Source organism: Chiloscyllium plagiosum, unplaced genomic scaffold (genome assembly GCF_037043375.1).
Source record: "Chiloscyllium plagiosum isolate Xiang-an unplaced genomic scaffold, Cpla_swu_hap1 HiC_scaffold_15, whole genome shotgun sequence".
NCBI lineage: Eukaryota > Metazoa > Chordata > Chondrichthyes > Orectolobiformes > Hemiscylliidae > Chiloscyllium > Chiloscyllium plagiosum.
This window is the reverse complement of record NW_028270153.1, coordinates 53459017-53478129: the sequence shown is the minus strand read 5'-3', so window position 1 is coordinate 53478129 and position 19113 is coordinate 53459017. Positions and strand designations below refer to the sequence as shown.

At 41.9% G+C, this 19113-nt stretch overlaps 1 protein-coding gene across 2 annotated transcripts in view; it reads right to left on the bottom strand.

The window, feature by feature from the left end:
* LOC122559954 (protein-glutamine gamma-glutamyltransferase 2-like) overlaps positions 1-9136 on the bottom strand; it is a 56645-nt gene extending 47509 nt beyond the window's left edge. For both annotated transcript variants that reach the window (XM_043710062.2, XM_087994953.1), the window contains exons 1-2: positions 9039-9136; positions 836-1030 (exon numbers count right to left, since the gene is read on the bottom strand). In XM_043710062.2, the coding sequence (XP_043565997.1) occupies positions 836-1030; positions 9039-9048 (205 nt within the window). In that variant the 5' untranslated portion in view covers positions 9049-9136. The remainder of the gene's footprint in view (positions 1-835; positions 1031-9038) is intronic.
* Positions 9137-19113: the final 9977 nt, after the last annotated feature.

Below are 19113 nucleotides of genomic sequence, written 5' to 3'. Positions count from 1 at the left end.
ATTTCTGACCTCACTACTCTCAACCTCCTAGACACTGGAACTGCTCTTTATGTTCCCATCCCACTGCTGAGTTGCTTAAACTCTCCCAAAAATCATTAGCAAGTATCTCCCCCGGGATATTGGTACCCCTCTGGTTCAGGTGTAGACCATCCTGTCGGTAGAGGTCTCACCTACCACAGAATGAACCCTCCCTCCTGCACCAATCCTGTAGCCACATATTCAATTCTTCTCTCTCCATATTCCTCGCCTTGTTAGCACAAGGCATAGGCAACAAACCAGAGATAACAACTCTGTTTGGTCGAGCACTAAGCTTCCACCCTAGCTTCCTGAATTTCTGCCTAAAATACCCATCCTTTTTCCTATTTATGTCATTAGTGCATATGACTTGGGCTGCTCCCCTCTCCATAAACACTCTTGCTAATGATTGCTTAAATGTCAATGCATTTGAATCAGAACACTCAACTTGTCAGGAAAATAATTGCAAGCAAGCAACTAAACCACAAAATCTGTAAACATTCTACTCAGACCAGATGTTGCAAAAGCGGATGGCCATAATGTTGAAAATAAGAGGAAACTACTGTTTTTTATCTCAATTTTGTGGCCTGCCTGCTATTTCCTGTCTGGGCCAATGGTGATTGTGCAAACTTCAAAAAAACCATGTGAACTTTTCAAAATGAAAACCGCATACAGAATCGTGTGATTCATTAATCACGCAAACAAATCAAAAAGATTGGCAGTACAAACACACACTAAAATTAGTTATTAATGAAGAAAAAGAACAATGTCATTAATAAAATACTTAGTAAAGTTCCCTACATCATTGCAAAGTGATTACCTGTTTGAGCAATCAGCTTAAATCTGTCATTGTCTGGATCGTATTGATTTCTGTTAAATTGCACTGTGATCTCGAAGGGCTGGCCGCGCCTGACTATCAGTCGTTTGGTGCTGATCTCAGCAGTTCGGTGATCTCGGTTATTCTTCGCATAATGCAAATCAACATAACTCACATGTTGCACGACACAGTCTGCAGCTTTGGTAAAGGGAAGATGTGTTAGGTTTTGAGATTTTGTATCAATCAGGCCTCCCCCAGTGAGACAGTAACTAAATTTCTATCTTGTTAGAATAGCAAAGCAAACTCATTCAAACATATCATGTTTTTATTCAACAATATAATTTCACCCACAGGGGCTTTTATCTCATTTTAGTTTTATGCGAAATGATGACTGATGTTAGTACATCTGAAGCTATCCTTCAGAATTGATGGCACATCATCAATTAAACACAGGACTTACAGAGTGACATTTCAATGCAAAACTACAGGGATTGTAACAAAGTCAGCCAGATGGACTTCAAAGGATAGCAGTTCCCTAATTGGGGCTGTTAACCTATCCAATCAGGGTTGACATGTAAAAAGAATGTCTGAACCGCGAACTGGAAGGGGCATAGGGTGGACCGAGAACCGGAAGGTGGGTAGGGGCGGGCTGCCTTAGAGTGGTCGGAAGGTGGGAGGGACGGGGGCTTGTTGGGTCTGTATTGTCTGCACTTTTGTATGTAACAGTATTGTATAATGTACACATGTCATTGTTGATGTCTCTTTATATTTTTATATATGAAACTGGGATTTGAGGTTTGTCCTCATGTCCCTGTAAACTGTTTGAACTGTAGGGTTTGGGGCCTGGCTTTGCTGCTCCTCTCCCTTGTAAAATTGCTGTCTCTTGTATGCAGCTGTAAATGTAACTGTTTGTTGTAAACTATTTTTGTAATTTGTTTAATAAAAATAAAAAAAAAAGAATGTCTGACATTCTGAGAGAGCTGGACCAGTATCAAGGACTTCCCATGTATAAATAAAGGGTGCCTTGGTGACAGGATATTGGCCTCGAGAGTACAGCATGTTCTTGAAGAAACTCAATAACAACAGTCATCTTAGAATTGGAGTAGTCATTTCTGGCATCATGCCATTATTTGGGAAGCTTGTCTCGTTCGATCCTGCCATTGAGAGACTGGGGCCAGTATGTGGAATGAATGTGTTTTTTTTTCAGGCCAGTGACATTGGGCCAGATGAAAAGCAATGAGTAATTCTTCTGATAGCTTGTGGACCACAGCTTTTCAGTTATTGGGAGGCTAACTTTCCCTGAGGCACCAGATACTAAAACCTTGCAAGAGTTGACAGGTTTAGTTAAGGAATATTATGAGCCCAGGCCTCCTCTAATCCTGAGATGCTAGCATTTTTATTTGCAATTCAAGAAACAGGGGAATGTGCATCAGATATTTTGGTGAGGTTAAGATGACTGGCAGAGGCATGTGAGTTTGGTTTAACCCTTAATGAGATGCAGAGAAACTAGTTGGTATGTGGGAATAATGATGCAACTATGCAAAAACATCTATTGCTGAAGCCCAACTAGAACTCAAACAGGCACTACAACTGGCTTTATCACCGGAAAATGTACAAATGGAACTTATGAGTTTCAGGTGTTCCAAATGACAATAAGACATAAGAGCAGACATGTGTCCATTCAGCCCATCGAGTCTGCTCAACCATTTAATCATGGCTAATCTGTTTCTCATCTCCATTTTCTCACCTTTTTTCTGTAACCCTTGATCGACTTGACAATCAAGAACTATCTATCTCAGTCTTAAATACACACAATGACCTGGCCTTCACAGTATTCTGTGGCAGTGAATTCTATAGATTCACCACTCTCTGGCTGAAGAGGTTTCTCCTTATCTCCATTCTAAAAGGTCTTTCCTTTACTCTACGGCTGTGCCTTTGAGTTCTAGACTCTCGTACCTAGTCTCTTTACACTTCAGACTTCTGAATTTTCTTCCCATTTAGAAAATAGTCCATACCTCTATTCTTCCTACCAAAGTGCATGACCTCACACTTTCCCACATTGTAATCCATCTGCCACTTCTTTGCCAACTCTCCTAACCTGTCCAAATCCTTCTGCAGCCTCCCTGCCTTCTTAATGCAACCTGTCTCTCTACCTATCTTTGTATCATCTGCAAATTTAGCCAGAATGCCCTCAGTTCCTTCATCTAGATCGCTAATGTATAAAGTGAGAAGTTGTGGTCCCAACACTGAGCCTTGTGGAACACCTGCTGCCACCCTGAGAAGGACCCTTTTATCCTCACTCTCTGCTTCCTGCCAGACAGCCAAACTTCTATCTATGCTCGCACCTTGTCTCTGACACCATGGGCCCCTATCATACTCAAGTAGCCTCCTATGCAGTACCCTGTCAAAGGCCTTCTTGAAGTCCAGATAGATAGCATCCATTGCCTCTCCCTCATTACCTTCTCAAAGAGTTCTAGCAGATTTGCCAGGCCCCCGCCCCCATTTAGTTTAAAGCCCTGTCTACAGCCTTAGTTACGTGATTCACTAGGACTCTGGCACCTCTACTAGGGACCTGTTCTGATGGGATGGTCTTCATCTGAACCGTGCTGGGACCAATGTCCCATGAATTCAAATCTATTTCTCCCACACCAATCCTTCAGCCACGCATTTACCTGCTTAATCTTATTAACTTGTGGCTCACATAGTAATCCTGAGATTATTACTTTTTTGGTTATGGTTCTTAATTCTTGTTCATACTCCTCTAAGCAGAATCACTGCCCTGGTTTTATCGATGTGGTTGGTACCTACATGGACCATGACCACTGGATATTTACCCTCCCACTCCAAGTTCCTCTGTAGCCCAGAATCCAAGCACCAGACAGGCAACACAGCCTTCGGGACTCTCAGTCTTGGTTACAGAGAACAGTGTCTATGTGTCTAACTATATTATCCCCAATTACAACAACATTTCTCTTCTCTCCCCCACTCTTGAATAGCTCCCTCCAGAATCTGGTTTCCAGCATCTGCAGTCATTGTTTTTACCTAATAGCTCCCTGCAGCCCAGTGCTACAGACACTGGGATCATCCTCCCTGCAGTCCCCATTCCCATCCACAAAGGGAGCACCTGTTGGATAAGGACAGGGGCTGAGGTTACTGTAACTCTCCCTCCTGGATCCCTCTACCTGCCTCATTCACAACCACACCCTCCTGTCCCTGACCACTGGCTGAATTTAAGTTAATTAATCTAAGGGATGTCACTGTCTCCTGAAACACAACATCCTGAAACACAACATACGTCTCCTGTAACTCTTCCCCTCCCTGATGCATCGCGACGTTTGATTTTGAGCCAGAGTTCTTCCAGCAACCAACACTCACTACATACATGGTCACTTGGAACCATAGTGGGGTCCACCAGTTCCCAAATCATGCAAAAACAACATATCACCTGACCTCCATCCTTATTTTATTTAACGAGTTTTGAATTTATTTTTTTTAACTGATTTTGTTTCTGCTTATGCAAGTTGCACCCAATAAATAAGTTGTGTCCAATAAATTAACAAAATTCAATTTAACACCAATTCGAATTGAGCTTCCGAAGGGTGTGGACACCTGGCCAGGCCGACTGAACTTGGGGAACACCGCTTGAGTGAAGGCAATTGTGTGGCCTGACTCAGGACATTTTGTAAAGTCAAATCGGGGCAGGTCTTATACACTTCTGGATCTCCCGCTGTCAGAAAGGTGTTGTGAAACTTGAAAGGGTTCAGAAAAGATTTACAAGGATGTTGCCAGTGTTGGAGAGTTTGAGCTATTGGGAGAGGCTGAATAGGTTGGGGTTGTTTTCCCTGGAGCATCAGAGGCTGAGGGGTGACTTCATAGAGGTTTACAAAATCATGACGGGTAAATAGACAAAATATTTTCTCTGTGGTGGGAGAGTCTAGAACTAGTGGGCATAGGTTTAGGGTGAGAGGAGAAAAATTTAAAAGGGACCTGAGGGGCAACCTTTTCACGCAGAGGATAGTACGTGTTTGGAATGAGCTGCCAGAGGAAGTGGTGGAGGCTGCTACAGTTATAACATTTAAAAGGAATCTGGATGGGTACATGAGTAGGAAGGGTTTAGAGGGATATGGGCAAAGTGCTGGCAAATGGGACTCAATTAATTTAGGGTATCTGGGAGCATGGATGAGATGGATCAAAGAGTCTGTTTCCATGCAGTACATCTCTATGACTTAATTCCTGAACAATGGAACTCTAGGTCATCCCACAGCAAAACCCCAAAGCAAAGTCAGGCCTTGGCCAAAATGCTAACATTTTCTTCCGGGTTCAGGCTGGCAAGCCATTGTAGTTGCTGCCAATATGTGAACTAAAGCCAACAAAAGAGTCCAACTGGACTTAAATTGAGTAAGAGAACTCATAGGCTGGTATTTATGACAGTGCACACTCTGGAAGGTCCACCTACATCTGGTTTGGAACAGATAAGTTCCTTAGCAACAACCAAATCAGAACCAATCAAAATAAATATCTGGTTAAATGGTTATCGGATCTAATGGAGGTCAACACTAGCTTAGCTGTTTCAGTGATCACAGAATCAGTCTTTAATGAAATTCGCTCAGGACTCCAACCCTTAAGTTTGTGCAAGACCTCAGCTAGAATGAGAACCTCTGCTGGGGAACCTTTACAGATTAAGGTTACACTTTGTTTCAGTTACCACTAACTGGCAGAAAAGGCTTGTGCCCAAGCTTGGTGGGGCAAAATTATTTTTGAGAATGATTCACTTTGATTGGCTCATAATTTTTCAATTAGAAAATGTCTGCCTGAGTAAAGTCCTAATTAAATATCCAAAAGTTCTTCAGCAAAGTCGAGGCACTATCAAAAGTATCAAGGCCATCTTGTATGTTGGCCAGGACATAATTCCATGAGCTGCAAGGCCTGCCCAATGCCATTTGTATTATTGACATAAGTCGAGGCAGAAATCAGAAGGCTGGAAAGTGAAGGAATCAATGCAGTTTATGGAATGGGAAGTGCCCTTCACACTGATTTTGAAGCCCAATGGGTTGGTTCACCTTTGTGGGGATTTTAAACTTGGGGGAGGTGGAGAGAAGGGTAAAACAGCATCAGGAACACCAATGCCAGACATAGTTTGGCATAGGAACCATGGAAATAGCTCTGCTTAATTAATTTGAGGTCAGGACCAGTGACATATAAAGTACAGGTTGGAGCGACAATCCTGAATTAGCTCATGGGCCACACGAAACCCACAAATTAGCAAACAGTGCAGGAGCAAAATGTGCCTTGCTCCTCAGAACAGACAGAAAGATTGTCAGAAACTATGAGTTCTTCTTCTTCATCAAGCATTGAAGATACCTCAGAATTTGAGATGGACACAGCTGGTCTCACTGCATAAATGCCTTTGACGCCAGAAGAAGAGAGTGAATTTCTCCTGAGGAGCTCTGAGTGCAAGAGGCGAACCCCTGTGCATTACACAGTGTCCGTATCCGACGCAGGTTTGGAGGAACCTGACCCAGTGCTAAACACTCCAGGAGGAACTACAAGAAAATTGACTGGCCTATGTCTTTGCTCTCAGAGGGGGAGGGATGTAGTAATTGGAACAAGGTCAGCCAGGTGGATCTCATGAAATATGAGTTCCCTATTTGGGGCTGTTATCCACATCAAATCAGGGAGCACTGGCTGACAGTTAAGAATAGGAGTGTCAGGCATCCTGTCCACTCTGAGAGTTGGCTGTGAGGGAGCTGGATCAGTGTCAAGGATACTCCACATGCAAATACAGGGTGACCTGATGTTGGGATACCCGCCTGTTTGAATTATTTCAAGGACAATGTGGGGAAGTGTTCCACAATGAGGGAAGAGAAACAACTTATAAACATCATTGGAAGGAAAGGAGAATGGAGAGGCCTGGGTAGGAAAGCAAAAGCACAGAAAAGAGAATTCCAAAGAAAGACATGGCATTATAAGGTACATGAGCTAGATAATTCTGAAAGGTAGGAACACAATGGCTGAACAAGCAACTACCAAAGCTATATGGCATGGAATGAGATACAATCAGCAACCTGGAAGGGCAGGCAGTCTCAGTTCTATAACATCAAAAGACATCACTACATTGGGGAGAAGTGGGTTTCTTTAAAGTTTTAAGAAAATGTTTAAGTTTTTGGAATAATCAGAAGTTTGTTTTTATTAGATATGATATGGTGCATCAATGATAAGGCCGTTATTTATTTCTTGCCCTGAATTCTCGTAAACCAAATGGCTGACGTTTCAGATGAAACAAGTGTCACTGTATAAATGTACATCTAGTATCACATGTAGGTCAGACTGGGTATGGATTGAGATAGATTGGTTCTTGAGTATCAAGGGGATCAAGGGTTATGGGGAGAAAGCAGGAATGGGGTTGAGAAACCTATTAGCCATAATTGAATGGTGGAGCAGATGTGATGGGCTGAATGGCCTAATGTCTGCTCCTATGTCTTATGGTCTTATGGAGGTTATATTCTCTGAAAAGGCCTACACTCTAAAAATTACAGCGGAGCATATGTTAACAGAAATGGTTCAGCAAGTGAGAACACACAACTTAATGGAAAAGGGGAATTCATTCTAATATATTTTGCAAATATCACAGCTCCCAGCCAGTCTAAATGAAAATCGTTAAAATGTTTTTAGCAAACAGATTTAAATATATGAAGGAAAAAATTACTGCAGATTCTGGAATCTGTACTGAAAAGAACAAATGTTGGAGATCCCATGAGTCAGACAGCATCCATCTGACACTTCATCAAAGCGTGCCTCAACTTCAGTGGTGACTTCAGGCTATGATTTCTTTTGATACTTTGCTTTTCTGCCCATCATGGAAATGGAGATACATTGGCCAATGTTGGGTCCATAATGTCAGAGATAGCACTTTTGAATTATTCTACGTATAGAAAATTTGGTATTCCAAAATAGTTTAGGATTTGTGACACTGTGCTCTTGGAGCTTTTATGTGCGCAACTGTTGGATCAAAACTATCTTTTCTCTGAACTCAGTTGCTAACACAAATGTGGTAAATTTGAAACACCAGCAGTCCATTTAAATTCCAGAAATGCTTCCAGTGAATAACTTGCAGTGAACCCAGAATGGCAGGAAAATAACTACACCTCTAACATTTTTCAGCCTCGATTTCGAATCACTTCAGCAATATACATCGAAATGTGAAGCCAGTTCCCAATGTGAAAGGCGAGGAATCAAAAGAAACTTAAAAAAAAAAGTGAGAACTTCAACTTCATCTTTTGACTTCATAAAAGAAATGGTTATACTATCCTTTCACAAATTAGAAGAATATTAATCTTGAAAACCAGGGCCACGGTTATGGGCGGCACGGTAGCACAGTGGTTAGCACTGCTGCTTCACAGCGCCAGAGACCCGGGTTCAATTCCCGCCTCAGGCGACTCTCTGTGTGGAGTTTGCACATTCTCCCCGTGTCTGCGTGGGTTTCCTCCGGGTGCTCCGGTTTCCTCCCACAATCCAAAAATGTGCAGGGGTTAGGTGAATTGGCCATGCTAAATTGCCCGTAGTGTTAGGTGAAGGGGTAAATGTAGGAGAGTGGGTCTGGGTGGGTTGCGCTTCGGCGGGTCGGTGTGGACTTGTTGGGCCGAAGGGCCTGTTTCCACGCTGTAAGTAATCTAATCTAAAAGAACAGGGAGAGCTCATTTAATTTCTCAATCAAATCTACTCATTCAATGAGATCCTGTTTGAACTGAAATTTAACACCAGATGTTTACCCTTGCCCTATCTCTCTTATTACCACCACTAACAAAAATCTATCAGAGCTTTTTAAATTAACAATTAATCAATCATCACTTGCCATTGTGTAGATGTGTTATTTTTAATTGACTGGAAGATCTAATTTTTAATTTGTGCTGAAGTTCACAATAGTATAAAGTAATTTTTCAGTTTTGATTTTGCTTTTCGTCCTGGTCTAACTGTGTAGTATTTTAAACCTTTTGCCTTCTTACTTGTTTATATGAGTTCCTAAGTTCAATGCATCAAAACAAACAGCAAACAAACAAAAGAACCTGATTCATAACAGGTTGACCACCGCCTAATACCACTCCTTAGCTTTGTTGAAATCTGAGTAAATTAGAAAGATTAAACACAGAAAGATCAGTTAATACATGAAAAAGGGAATCAAAACTAATAATCCTGCATTTTCACTTACTGTTCGCCATGGTTTGTAACTGTGAATATATTCTCCCTGGCTCTCTGTCTTTCTCTTTCACGCTCACTTCTCTGTGCAAATGTTTTTTTTATTTTCACAGCGTAATAACTGACGCACAGTAACGGGCTGCATATATTTACCACTATTTAAACTCTACATCACAATGCAGGTACAGAATGTATGCTATTAAAGGTGTACTGTTATTTTAGACAGCTCATAAATTTATACACACAAATGTACAAGGAAATTGTTACATTTTTGCCAGTGTAATTGTATTGTAACTTTTTAAACACTTTGTCATAATGATTAAAATGACAAATATTAATTTTGGCGCTACCAGAAGGGACAGATTTGTCACAACACATTTTCAGTGAAAAGCCATGCCACCTTAAGTACAGACCACCACTTCCTGTTCCGTGAGCTACTTTAAGAAAAACACACTACAGAATACCACATAAAACATTTGCCAACGTAGTACAGGGTACTCAAATTTAACAGCATTTCCATTATAGGTCGGTGTTTACAAAAAGACTCGGAAGTCTTCTTGCTAAAAACAACTTTAATGCAGTGAATTAACTTTGACTTGATTGGAACACAATTGCCAAAAGATAACATTTTGTAACATGTTATAACACGGAGATTCTGGAATAACATCATCAGATTGTTGGCTTGATGTTAAAAAATTTGAATGCCAGTTTGATTCAGAACAGTTCCAACCTAATCTCTTACCCAGAATTATGGGAATAATCAAGCAAATATTAAACCCATGTAAGTATTTGACCCTGAAATAGGAGTACATAGGTCTAATCTTGTCCTTTCATTAAAAAAAGGCAATAAACTCTGCTAGTTGGTAAACTTTGAAGTAAAAATCACCTCTATTGAAATTGCATCCTTGAATATCAGTTTACTAACATTGAACACCTTTTTAAACAGGTTAAAATTGAAATGACCTAGAAACAAACGTTGAGCCTTCATACAGTAACAATGAAAGAGCTTTATTTCAAGATAAAATGTGAAGTGATTCATTTTGGAAGATCGAATTTGAATGCTGAATACAGGGTTAAAGACAGAATTCTTGGCAGTGTAGAGGAACAGTGTAATTTTGGGGTCCATGTGGATAGATCCCTCAAAGGTACCTCCCAAGTTGATAGGGTTGTTAAGAAGGTGTATAGTGTTTTGGCTTTCATTAACAAGGGGATTGAGTTTAAGAACCACAAGGCTTTGCTCCAGCTATATAAAATCCTGGTTAGACTGTAATTGGAATATTGTGTCCAGTTCTGGTTGCCTCATTATAGGAAGGATGTCGATGCTTGAGCAAGCGTTCAGAGGATATTTACCAGGATGCTGCCTGGATTGGAGGGCTCATTTTATGAAGAGAGGTTGAGTGAGCTAGGGCTTTTCACACTGGAGAGAAGGAAGAGAGGTGACTTGATAGAAGGGTACAAGTTAATGAGAGACATGGATAGAGTAGATAGCCAGAGACTTTTCCCCAGGGCAGAAAGGGCTGTCATGACATGTCACAATTTTAAGGTGATTGAAGGAAGGTATAAGGTAGATTTCAGAGATAGGTTCTTTACATATAGAGAGGTGAGTGCATGAAAAGCAGAGTCAGAGACATAGGGATATTTAAGCAACTGCTGGACAAGCATATGGATGGCAGTAAATTGGGGGGGTGCGGGGGGGTTGTAGGTTCGGTTGATCTTAGATTAAGATAAATGCTTGGCATAGCATTGTGGGTCAAAGGACCTGTATTGTGCTGAACTGTTCTATGTTCTATGTCTACAAAGGACATGAATGCATTTGAGTATTATTGCACAATAGATGTCGTTCAGGAGTAGTTCGAACATTTGAATAAAGTCAGCCATGTGGAAACAGATATGAAAATCATCCCACATGTTCTTTCAGGTGCTGTTTGCAAGAATTAGGAACCCAGCAGACTACAGTGCTTTTTTTTATTCGATTGTGGGATGTGGGTGTTGCTGGCTAGGCCAGCATTTATTGCTTATCCTTAGTTACCCTTGAGAAGGTGGTGGTGAGCTGACCTTTGAATTGCTGCAGTCCGCGATTTACCTGTATCCATGACAATGTGCATGAGTTTATTTCTTTGGCAAACGCAAATCACTATAGACAGGCAATAGTTGCTGAGCTCAGTGTGATTAATTTGCTATTTAGTCCAGAGAGTGGATTCTCCTCTTAATGGACAGCATTGGTTGTCACTCTCCATAAGTGCCTAATGGGCTTATACAGAAGACGAGTGATGGAGATTAATTGTGTAGGGCCCTGGCCTGTCTTGGATATGCGTAGCAAGGATAATGGAAGTCCAAAGACTGCTATCCAACAGTTAGGGATTTGTCATTAGGAATCTTCTGTGAACCATTCTGTGCTTTTCTTCCTTGATCCATAAAGAAAGTGACAATATCACATTCCTGTTGACCAGAATCTCCTTTCTACAAAGGTCTGAACTCAAGCACAAATTCCTGTTTGAATGTATTGCCAGTGCTTTGGACAATTTGTCCTCCAATCTCCAGAGGGGATTTGTTAATTGGCTGCATGGGAAACTACTTAACCTATCCTCTGTGACCTGGAGGTGTTTTGAGTAAGGAGGAGTTATATGGTAAAAAACACATGAACCCCTCACCCGTCCCCCCAACACCACCCCCTACTGAGCTGCTAGGAATGTTTGAATGCTGGCATTTTCTATGGTTTCTGAGTAACCAACTGTGAGGACCCAAGTGGGCGGCACGGTGGCACAGTGGTTAGCACTGCTGCCTCACAGTGCCAGAGACCCGGGTTCAATTCCCGCCTCAGGCGACTGACTGTGTGGAGTTTGCACGTTCTCCCTGTGTCTGCGTGGGTTTCCTCCGGGTGCTCCGGTTTCCTCCCACAATCCAAAGATGTGCAGGTCAGGTGAATTGGCCATGTTAAATTGCCCGTAGTGTTAGGTAAGGGGTAAATGTAGGGTTAGGGGTATGGGTGGGTTACGCTTCGGCAGGTCGGTGTGGACTTGTTGGGCCGAAGGGCCTGTTTCCACACTGTAATCTAATCTAATCTAATCTAAAAGTCTGACATTATAATATTTAATTGATGCTTCTTTCATGAGATTTTAGCAGCAATTTGAAATTAATACCAAAGGCTACCAGGGCACTTGGAAAACATCTCATGAAAGGGAAGGGAGATTGAGTTGCATTTTAGATCAGGGCAGAGCTTTCCAAGACCATTGAAGATCTGGAATTAGCAAGGAGGCAACATCCAAGAAATCAACATTAGATCAGGACTTCAATGTTGATGCACAATCTTCCAGCTTTCTCTGAGAAGCACCATTCAAACTTACCAGGAAACATCCTTGAATCCGTTTGATAAGTAGTTTTTGAGGTTGTGAAGAAAATAAAAATAAGCTGCTTCAATCCTGAATCCTGTAGTTCCCAGCTGACTTTTCAGAAACTCACCACTGTTGGATAACTTCCGTTGGAATGTACTTCACCAGTGCAGCACTTCATTTGTCTATTCCATCTCTGCTGAGTGGCAAGAGCAGAGGCAACAACCATCACCACCAGCAGCTCCAGCAGCAACAGGACTAACTCCAGCAGCAATTCCAGCAGGCTTCTTTTCAACCATGTGCCCTCTCCATCAGGAAGAGAGAATGGACATGGAAACTCAGCTCCTACGATATGAAAACCACAAACCAGAGTCTACAGGAAGAGGTTCAGCTCTTTCAATCAGAGCCTGAGGATGCTTAGGATTTCAGAGCAGCTCGTTGCTGACATATGCTACAAGCAGCTTCCTCCCAGTGGAGCAGGTGGACATGCTTTGTCCAAGGTGGTCTATGTGTCTGAACCTGGAAGATCTCCCTCAGAATCCCTGCCTCTTGCAAAGTCATGTTCTCTCTTCTCCCGCAGAGAAAAGTCATAAGGTGAGAGTGTTGGTAATCTTTAATGTATGAAGGGAGGGGAGGGAGCAGCATTTGTGGAGGGTGCTGGTGGGACCAATAGGCTAAGTATGAGAGTTGAATGCTCAAGTGGGGATGTGAGATGCCTACAGAGGGAGGAATGAGTAGAGCAGCAATGTGTGTTGTTCTTTTTTTCTGCAGGATACTGTGCTGAAGAATGCTGAGCAAATCAGTCTAGAGACTGAAAGTATGCCCCACACTAAAGTCTTGCATCCTATTGACATACTGTCCATAATATGGAGGGATCACATTCCTACTGCTGACTTCCTGGACCTTCTCAACTCTCCAGTGGAGAAGAGTATGAGGAAGAGGAGGTAGATGAAGATACATAAGCTAGATGAACCAAACACATTACTGCCCTGGACGATACCTTATCTGAAAGATTCAGTTAGTCACCCACACTGAGCTAAAGTAATTGTCAAGCCCCAGATTTCACTGTTTGCCACGCCATACTGGAACAAAGCAGTCCTGAAGTTAACCAAGCCCCATTGCAGTTAGAGAAATTGGTCCCAGATAATTTATGTCTGATTTGAAAACTTGAGTAGTCTCTTGTCAGGTGAGACTGGTGAGAAAGTGATGCAGCTTAATACATTTAATGGAATTGGTATAATCCTAATTTTCTGATACTTTGACTACTGCTGAAGGCCAGGCATCTGCTCAACATCATTGAGAAGACATGCCCTTGTATGAGTCCATAACAACATGGTCATCCTGCAGGGCAGACAGGTGAACATCAGTCATCAGTGTCAGGGGACCTCGATAGACTGGAGTGAAATGTGGAGCAGGCCGTCCATCTTCTTCTTAGTACTGTGCCTCTGGATGTGAATGCTTGGCCACCTCCAGGGAAACCTTGGTGGCAGCCTTGGAGAGTGAAGTCCAGCAAGACTCCCAGAAGCTTCCAGATATGTATTCAGACCTGCACTCTATTGCTCTAATCATGGGTGCTCAGCATCAATGATAAAGTAAGAGGGAGTCAAAACAGACAGACTCTCATGGACACAAAGTGATTTCAGCTGGCACCTACAAATTTAATCCACCCAACCTGCACATCTTTGGACTGTGGGAGGAAACCAGAGCATTGGGTGGAAACCCACGCAGACAAAGAGATTAGTAACATAAAGGCACCCAGGAACTTCATCTCCAGACACTCCAGAGGTGTCCAACACTTCCAACCTCCCTCAGCTATTGCCTGCAGCAGCTGAGGCCAAAAAGGGTGCATCTACAACAGTGTAGGAAACTTGCAGCAGGCCCCGATAGTAGATGCTAAAGTCTTCAAAGTCATCAAGGTATCCCAGTCAGCAGAATCCATCCAGGCCAGCTGGGGGCGGTGAGGCAGCACTTAGACATGGTAGGGTGGAGAGGAAAACAATCACTCAGGGCACTGTGGCATAGGCTTCCACTCAATATATAAACTCTGCATTTCTATAAACATATACTCACCTGCACTGTTCTGTCTTGTTGTGGTCTTATTGTACTACTGGGAGCTGAGGCTATGGAGTTAAAGTGTGGAATATTTAAAACACCCAAAATGCTTTTAATTGCCTTGTTGCCTATGTCATAATCAGTAACGTGAGCAATGGGAGATACCTCGTCTTTCAAAAAAGCACACCTATTGGTTGTGGATTATAATACCCACACTCCAAATTACTCACAGGGGCACTGATGGTCATGATAAGGGGAGAAACCATGACCAGGGATGTCTAACTGTTGTATCCCGCACATGAACATTCTGGCCATGATGGGAAGACTGTCCTGAATTTACAGTTTCTAAGAAGGGAAGAATTCTGTCTCAAATGTATTGTCAAATGGAAAGGTAAACTGATGTTCTCAAAATCATGCGAGATAATCAAACACCATGAAGGTGGCAATGGTCAAATCACATGTCAGTCATTCACAACTGTGTAGCTGAATGGCGGGAACAGCTCCAAACTTCATAATACTAATAGTGGAAGTATCATCATTGAGGATGGTCAGGAATTGCAAGGCCACTGTGAAGGCTCATTGCATTCTGCAGAGGTAATAAAGGAATAAGGCACATAAGGAGCAGTCTCAGGATGTGGAACAACTCAGTAACATTCAGGCCTGGAGTAGAATTTCTAATGTTACTCATATGTCTTTGATGCAAGACCATTTTAGAGCAAACATTCAGGAGCATGAGATCACAGAAGGGCTCACTGTGTTACAGCTGATAAAGCTCTATGGTCACAGAGTTGATTCTCACACCTGGTCAAGACCCCTGTCAGCATGCTTGAGGACAGCCATTTGACACCAAGATCAAAGGAGCTTGGAGCCATCCAATCAAACTGGTTTACCTTTCCATTTGACAATACCTACTTCTGTAAAGGAAGTGACCAATTTAATGAAGAAATCCAAGTGTTAATAGTAAAACACTAAAACTAAAATGTACTCCATGCAGCATTTGAATGGGTGCCAAGAAACTGGAAACAAAACATTATAGAGAAGTGTGGGACTTCCAGAAAACTTGGTGGCATAGCGTGTGGAATATAGCCATACATCTGTAGGGTAAATTGCAAAACACAAGTATTCATAAAAGAGGTAATTCTAAAGAAACAGTAAGATTGTTTTTGAGGATATGCAATCAGCAATGAATGCCTCTCCCTCTCAATCTTCTCTCTGCCACAAAGACAAACTGCACCTCTTAAAACACAATGTAATTAGATACACAAAATAGGAAGCCAAATGAGTTCTAAGATTTTTCCCCTTTTGAAGTTGAGCCAAGAACATTCTAAAGAAATTATTCTGGATTATGAGTAAAGCTTTCTTTACTTTTTTTGAGTATCTAAGGTGGATTGAAAGTACAGGTATATGTGTAAATTTACTGTGGAATAGTCATTTTATAACTACCTTGGATTCCCTATGATTAAGGATTCATTCCTCTAACATTATTTAGAATTAATTCTCACAATGGATATTCATAAGCAATTATAAAAATATTGTAATCTCATACTTAGCTCCTCATTAAACCGAATCTAGACAACAATTTTCAAGTTTTGATTCGAAGGGCTCATATTGATAAACTTTAAGAGTTATTTCTGCTACAAAATACCTGAAGATATATTCTATCTTCAGATAATTTTGCTGTTTTGAAAACTCCCAGATCCATTACCAGACCCAGTCTACAGTTGATAAAGTTGACTTAATTCCTTTAATGATCTGAAATTTCTCTTAGTTGAGGTTTTCAGATGACCATAAATCTAATTGATTGGTTTACCATGTCGGGGGTAAAGAAAGTAAAATCACTAATCATGCAGAAGAATCGGCTTCGAGAGTGTGGTGCTGGAAAAGCACAGCAGGTCAGGCAGCATCAGAGGAGCAGGAGAATTGATGTTTGGGGTATAAGCCCTTCATCAGGAAATGAGCCCTGATGAAGGACTCATGCCCGAAACATCAATCCTCCTGCTCCTCGGATGCTGCCTACCTATTGTGCTTTTCCAGCATCACACTCTCGACTCTGATCTCCAGCATCTTCAGTCCTCACTTTCTCCTCCATAATAATCAGCTTGACTTAATTTAATTTGTCTCAAAAATTGTCATTGCTGCCTTGGAATGAAGCATCTGTAACGAATCCTCCATCCCTACTTCAAACCTCTAACCTTGCAATAACAAACCTTGCTTAATACCTTTCAACTTGTGAGTGAGCCAGAATGTCATAACATGCAGTCTTATTGTATGTCATCATCAGTGAGGTACTTGAGATGTTGAATTAATGTATCTTCCTGTATTGATTCTTGAAGACCTGAGATGTCTCAAAATGTCAATCAGGCCACAACATTCTTTCACGCAATACTTCATGAGTTCAGATCACAACCGGATGACGTGATCTAATTTTTTCTTAAACTATTGAACACAATCAAACAAAACTGAATAAAACTAAAGAGGTGCCAGCATAATAAAAAATAAATTAAAATGACATTTCAAGTAGAGATGACAAACTGTAACTCCTGCCAAGCCCTTGGTTGAAATGTACCAGTGGACACTGCCTGGTCCCCTTCAAAGATACCCAGGCACACATGTAACTACAAAAAAGGAACATCATGTCAGATGTTAAAAAAAAACCCTCAACTGCCTGATGCCTGGCTCTGTTTATAGCCACTTTGGCCAGGCCCAGGAGCAGATCCATAAGGTGGTCCTCTAACCTGTAATGGATTTTCTGGATCATGGTGGTGAGTATTTGTGTTTGTTGCAGTGAGTCTCAGTCTCTTCCTGTGATCCATTTTATCCCACTTCCACCTTTCTGCACCTATCCTGAGGCTTCACAAGCCTTGTTTCCCCAATGATCCCTCACCTTCCCCTCGTTCCCACACAACAATCAATGTCCTTGTTTAAAACCTTTGATCCCCACATAAGGCCCATCTAGGCCCAATTATTATGGATCAGGCCCAACCCCTCAAAACATTTTTAAGCAGTGGCCCAGATAGTAACTTTGTTATTTGTCTTAGGTAAGTGTGTAGTGGATATTCCCAGAGTGAATTAGCTGATCCAACTGCTAAGTTTGAAACAAACAGAATTTATGTACAAAATTACAGAATGAAACACAAAGAGTAGAAAATAGAATACCTGATGACTTATCCTATCCAAAGCCCGACAGACTATCCAGACCTAATGATGCTGTTCTGATACTACTTGCAACAATCCCCATATACAGATCCCTTAGCACAAAGAGTAAAGATGAAGCAAATCAGGGCTTACAAGTTTGAAGTCAGAGAGTGAGTGTACTCAGCTGGACTTACCCCAACAGCCTTTCCTCACACACAATGCTGCTGAACTGAATCACAAACTCAAATCTAAACAAAGGCTAGCTACACAGCTAGCTGACCACTCCCCTTCCATTATACTGATTTTGTCCAACATGAAAGCCTTAGGCCGGAGGCATTGTCTATTCGGGGTAGACAAAAAGTGCTCCAATACATCTTTCAAACCCAGTCTAGTTGGAGCCTGGCCAATTACCCCCTCTCTGGAAAAAAAAACTCAAGGGCATAGTAGCCTTGGTAAAAGACCAACGTTGTGACACTGTACCCTCCCATATCAAGGCTAGGGTCACCCTCAGTTTTCTTGACATCATACCCTCTAGTCCCCCCAAAGTCTGAAGACCATTCATGCTCCCTATCTTATTCTACGCTTCCAAGCCTACAACATTCAATTTTCCCCATGATGACAGTCATGCCCTCAGCTGACCAATACAACAAGATCAATCCCCAGAAGTGAGTTGCACATATTCACACAGGTGCCCTGAATGGACTTGGAACTCCTACTATTTATCTAAAAGCCATTCTAGAAGGTCCGCTCACCTTCTGAGGAGAGAGGACATAATTGCTAAAGTTTATCTCAATGGCAAAGATCAGAAATTTGGGCTCTTATACAACTAAGTTTCAGCTTGGCATTCTCCTGCTTCATCTGGTAACACAAAATCATGTCATTGAGTCACAGAGTCATAGATATGCACAGCACGCAAACAGACCCTTCTGTCCAATTCATCAATGCCTACCAGTTAGCCCAACCCAATCTAGTCCCACCTGCCAGCACCCGGCCCATATCCCTCCAAACCCTTCCTATTCATATACCCATCCAGATGCCTTTTAAATGTTGCAATTGTACCAGCTCCACCACTTCCTCTGGCAGCTCATTCCAGACATGTACCACGCTCAGCGTGAAAAGGTCCCCCCTTAGGTCTCTTTTATTCTGTTCCCCTCTCACCCTAAACCTATGCCCTCTAGCTCTGGACTCCCCCACCCCAGGAAAAAGACTTTGTCTATTTATCCTATCCATGCCGCTCATGATTTATAAACTTCTGTAAGATCACCCCATAGCATCTGACGATTCAGGGAAAACAGCCCCAGCCTATTCAGCCTCTCCCTATAGCTCAAATCCTCCAACCCTGACAATATCCTTGTAAATCCTTTCTGAACTCTTTCAAGTTTCACAACATCCTTCTGATAGGAAGAAGACCAGAATTGTATGCAATATTCCAACAGTGGCCTAACCAATGTCCTATACAGCCGCAACATGACCTCCCAACTCCTGTAGTCAATACTCTGACCAATAAAGGAAAGCATACCAAATGCCTTCTTCACTATCCTATCTACCTGTGACTTTACTTTCAAGGAGCTA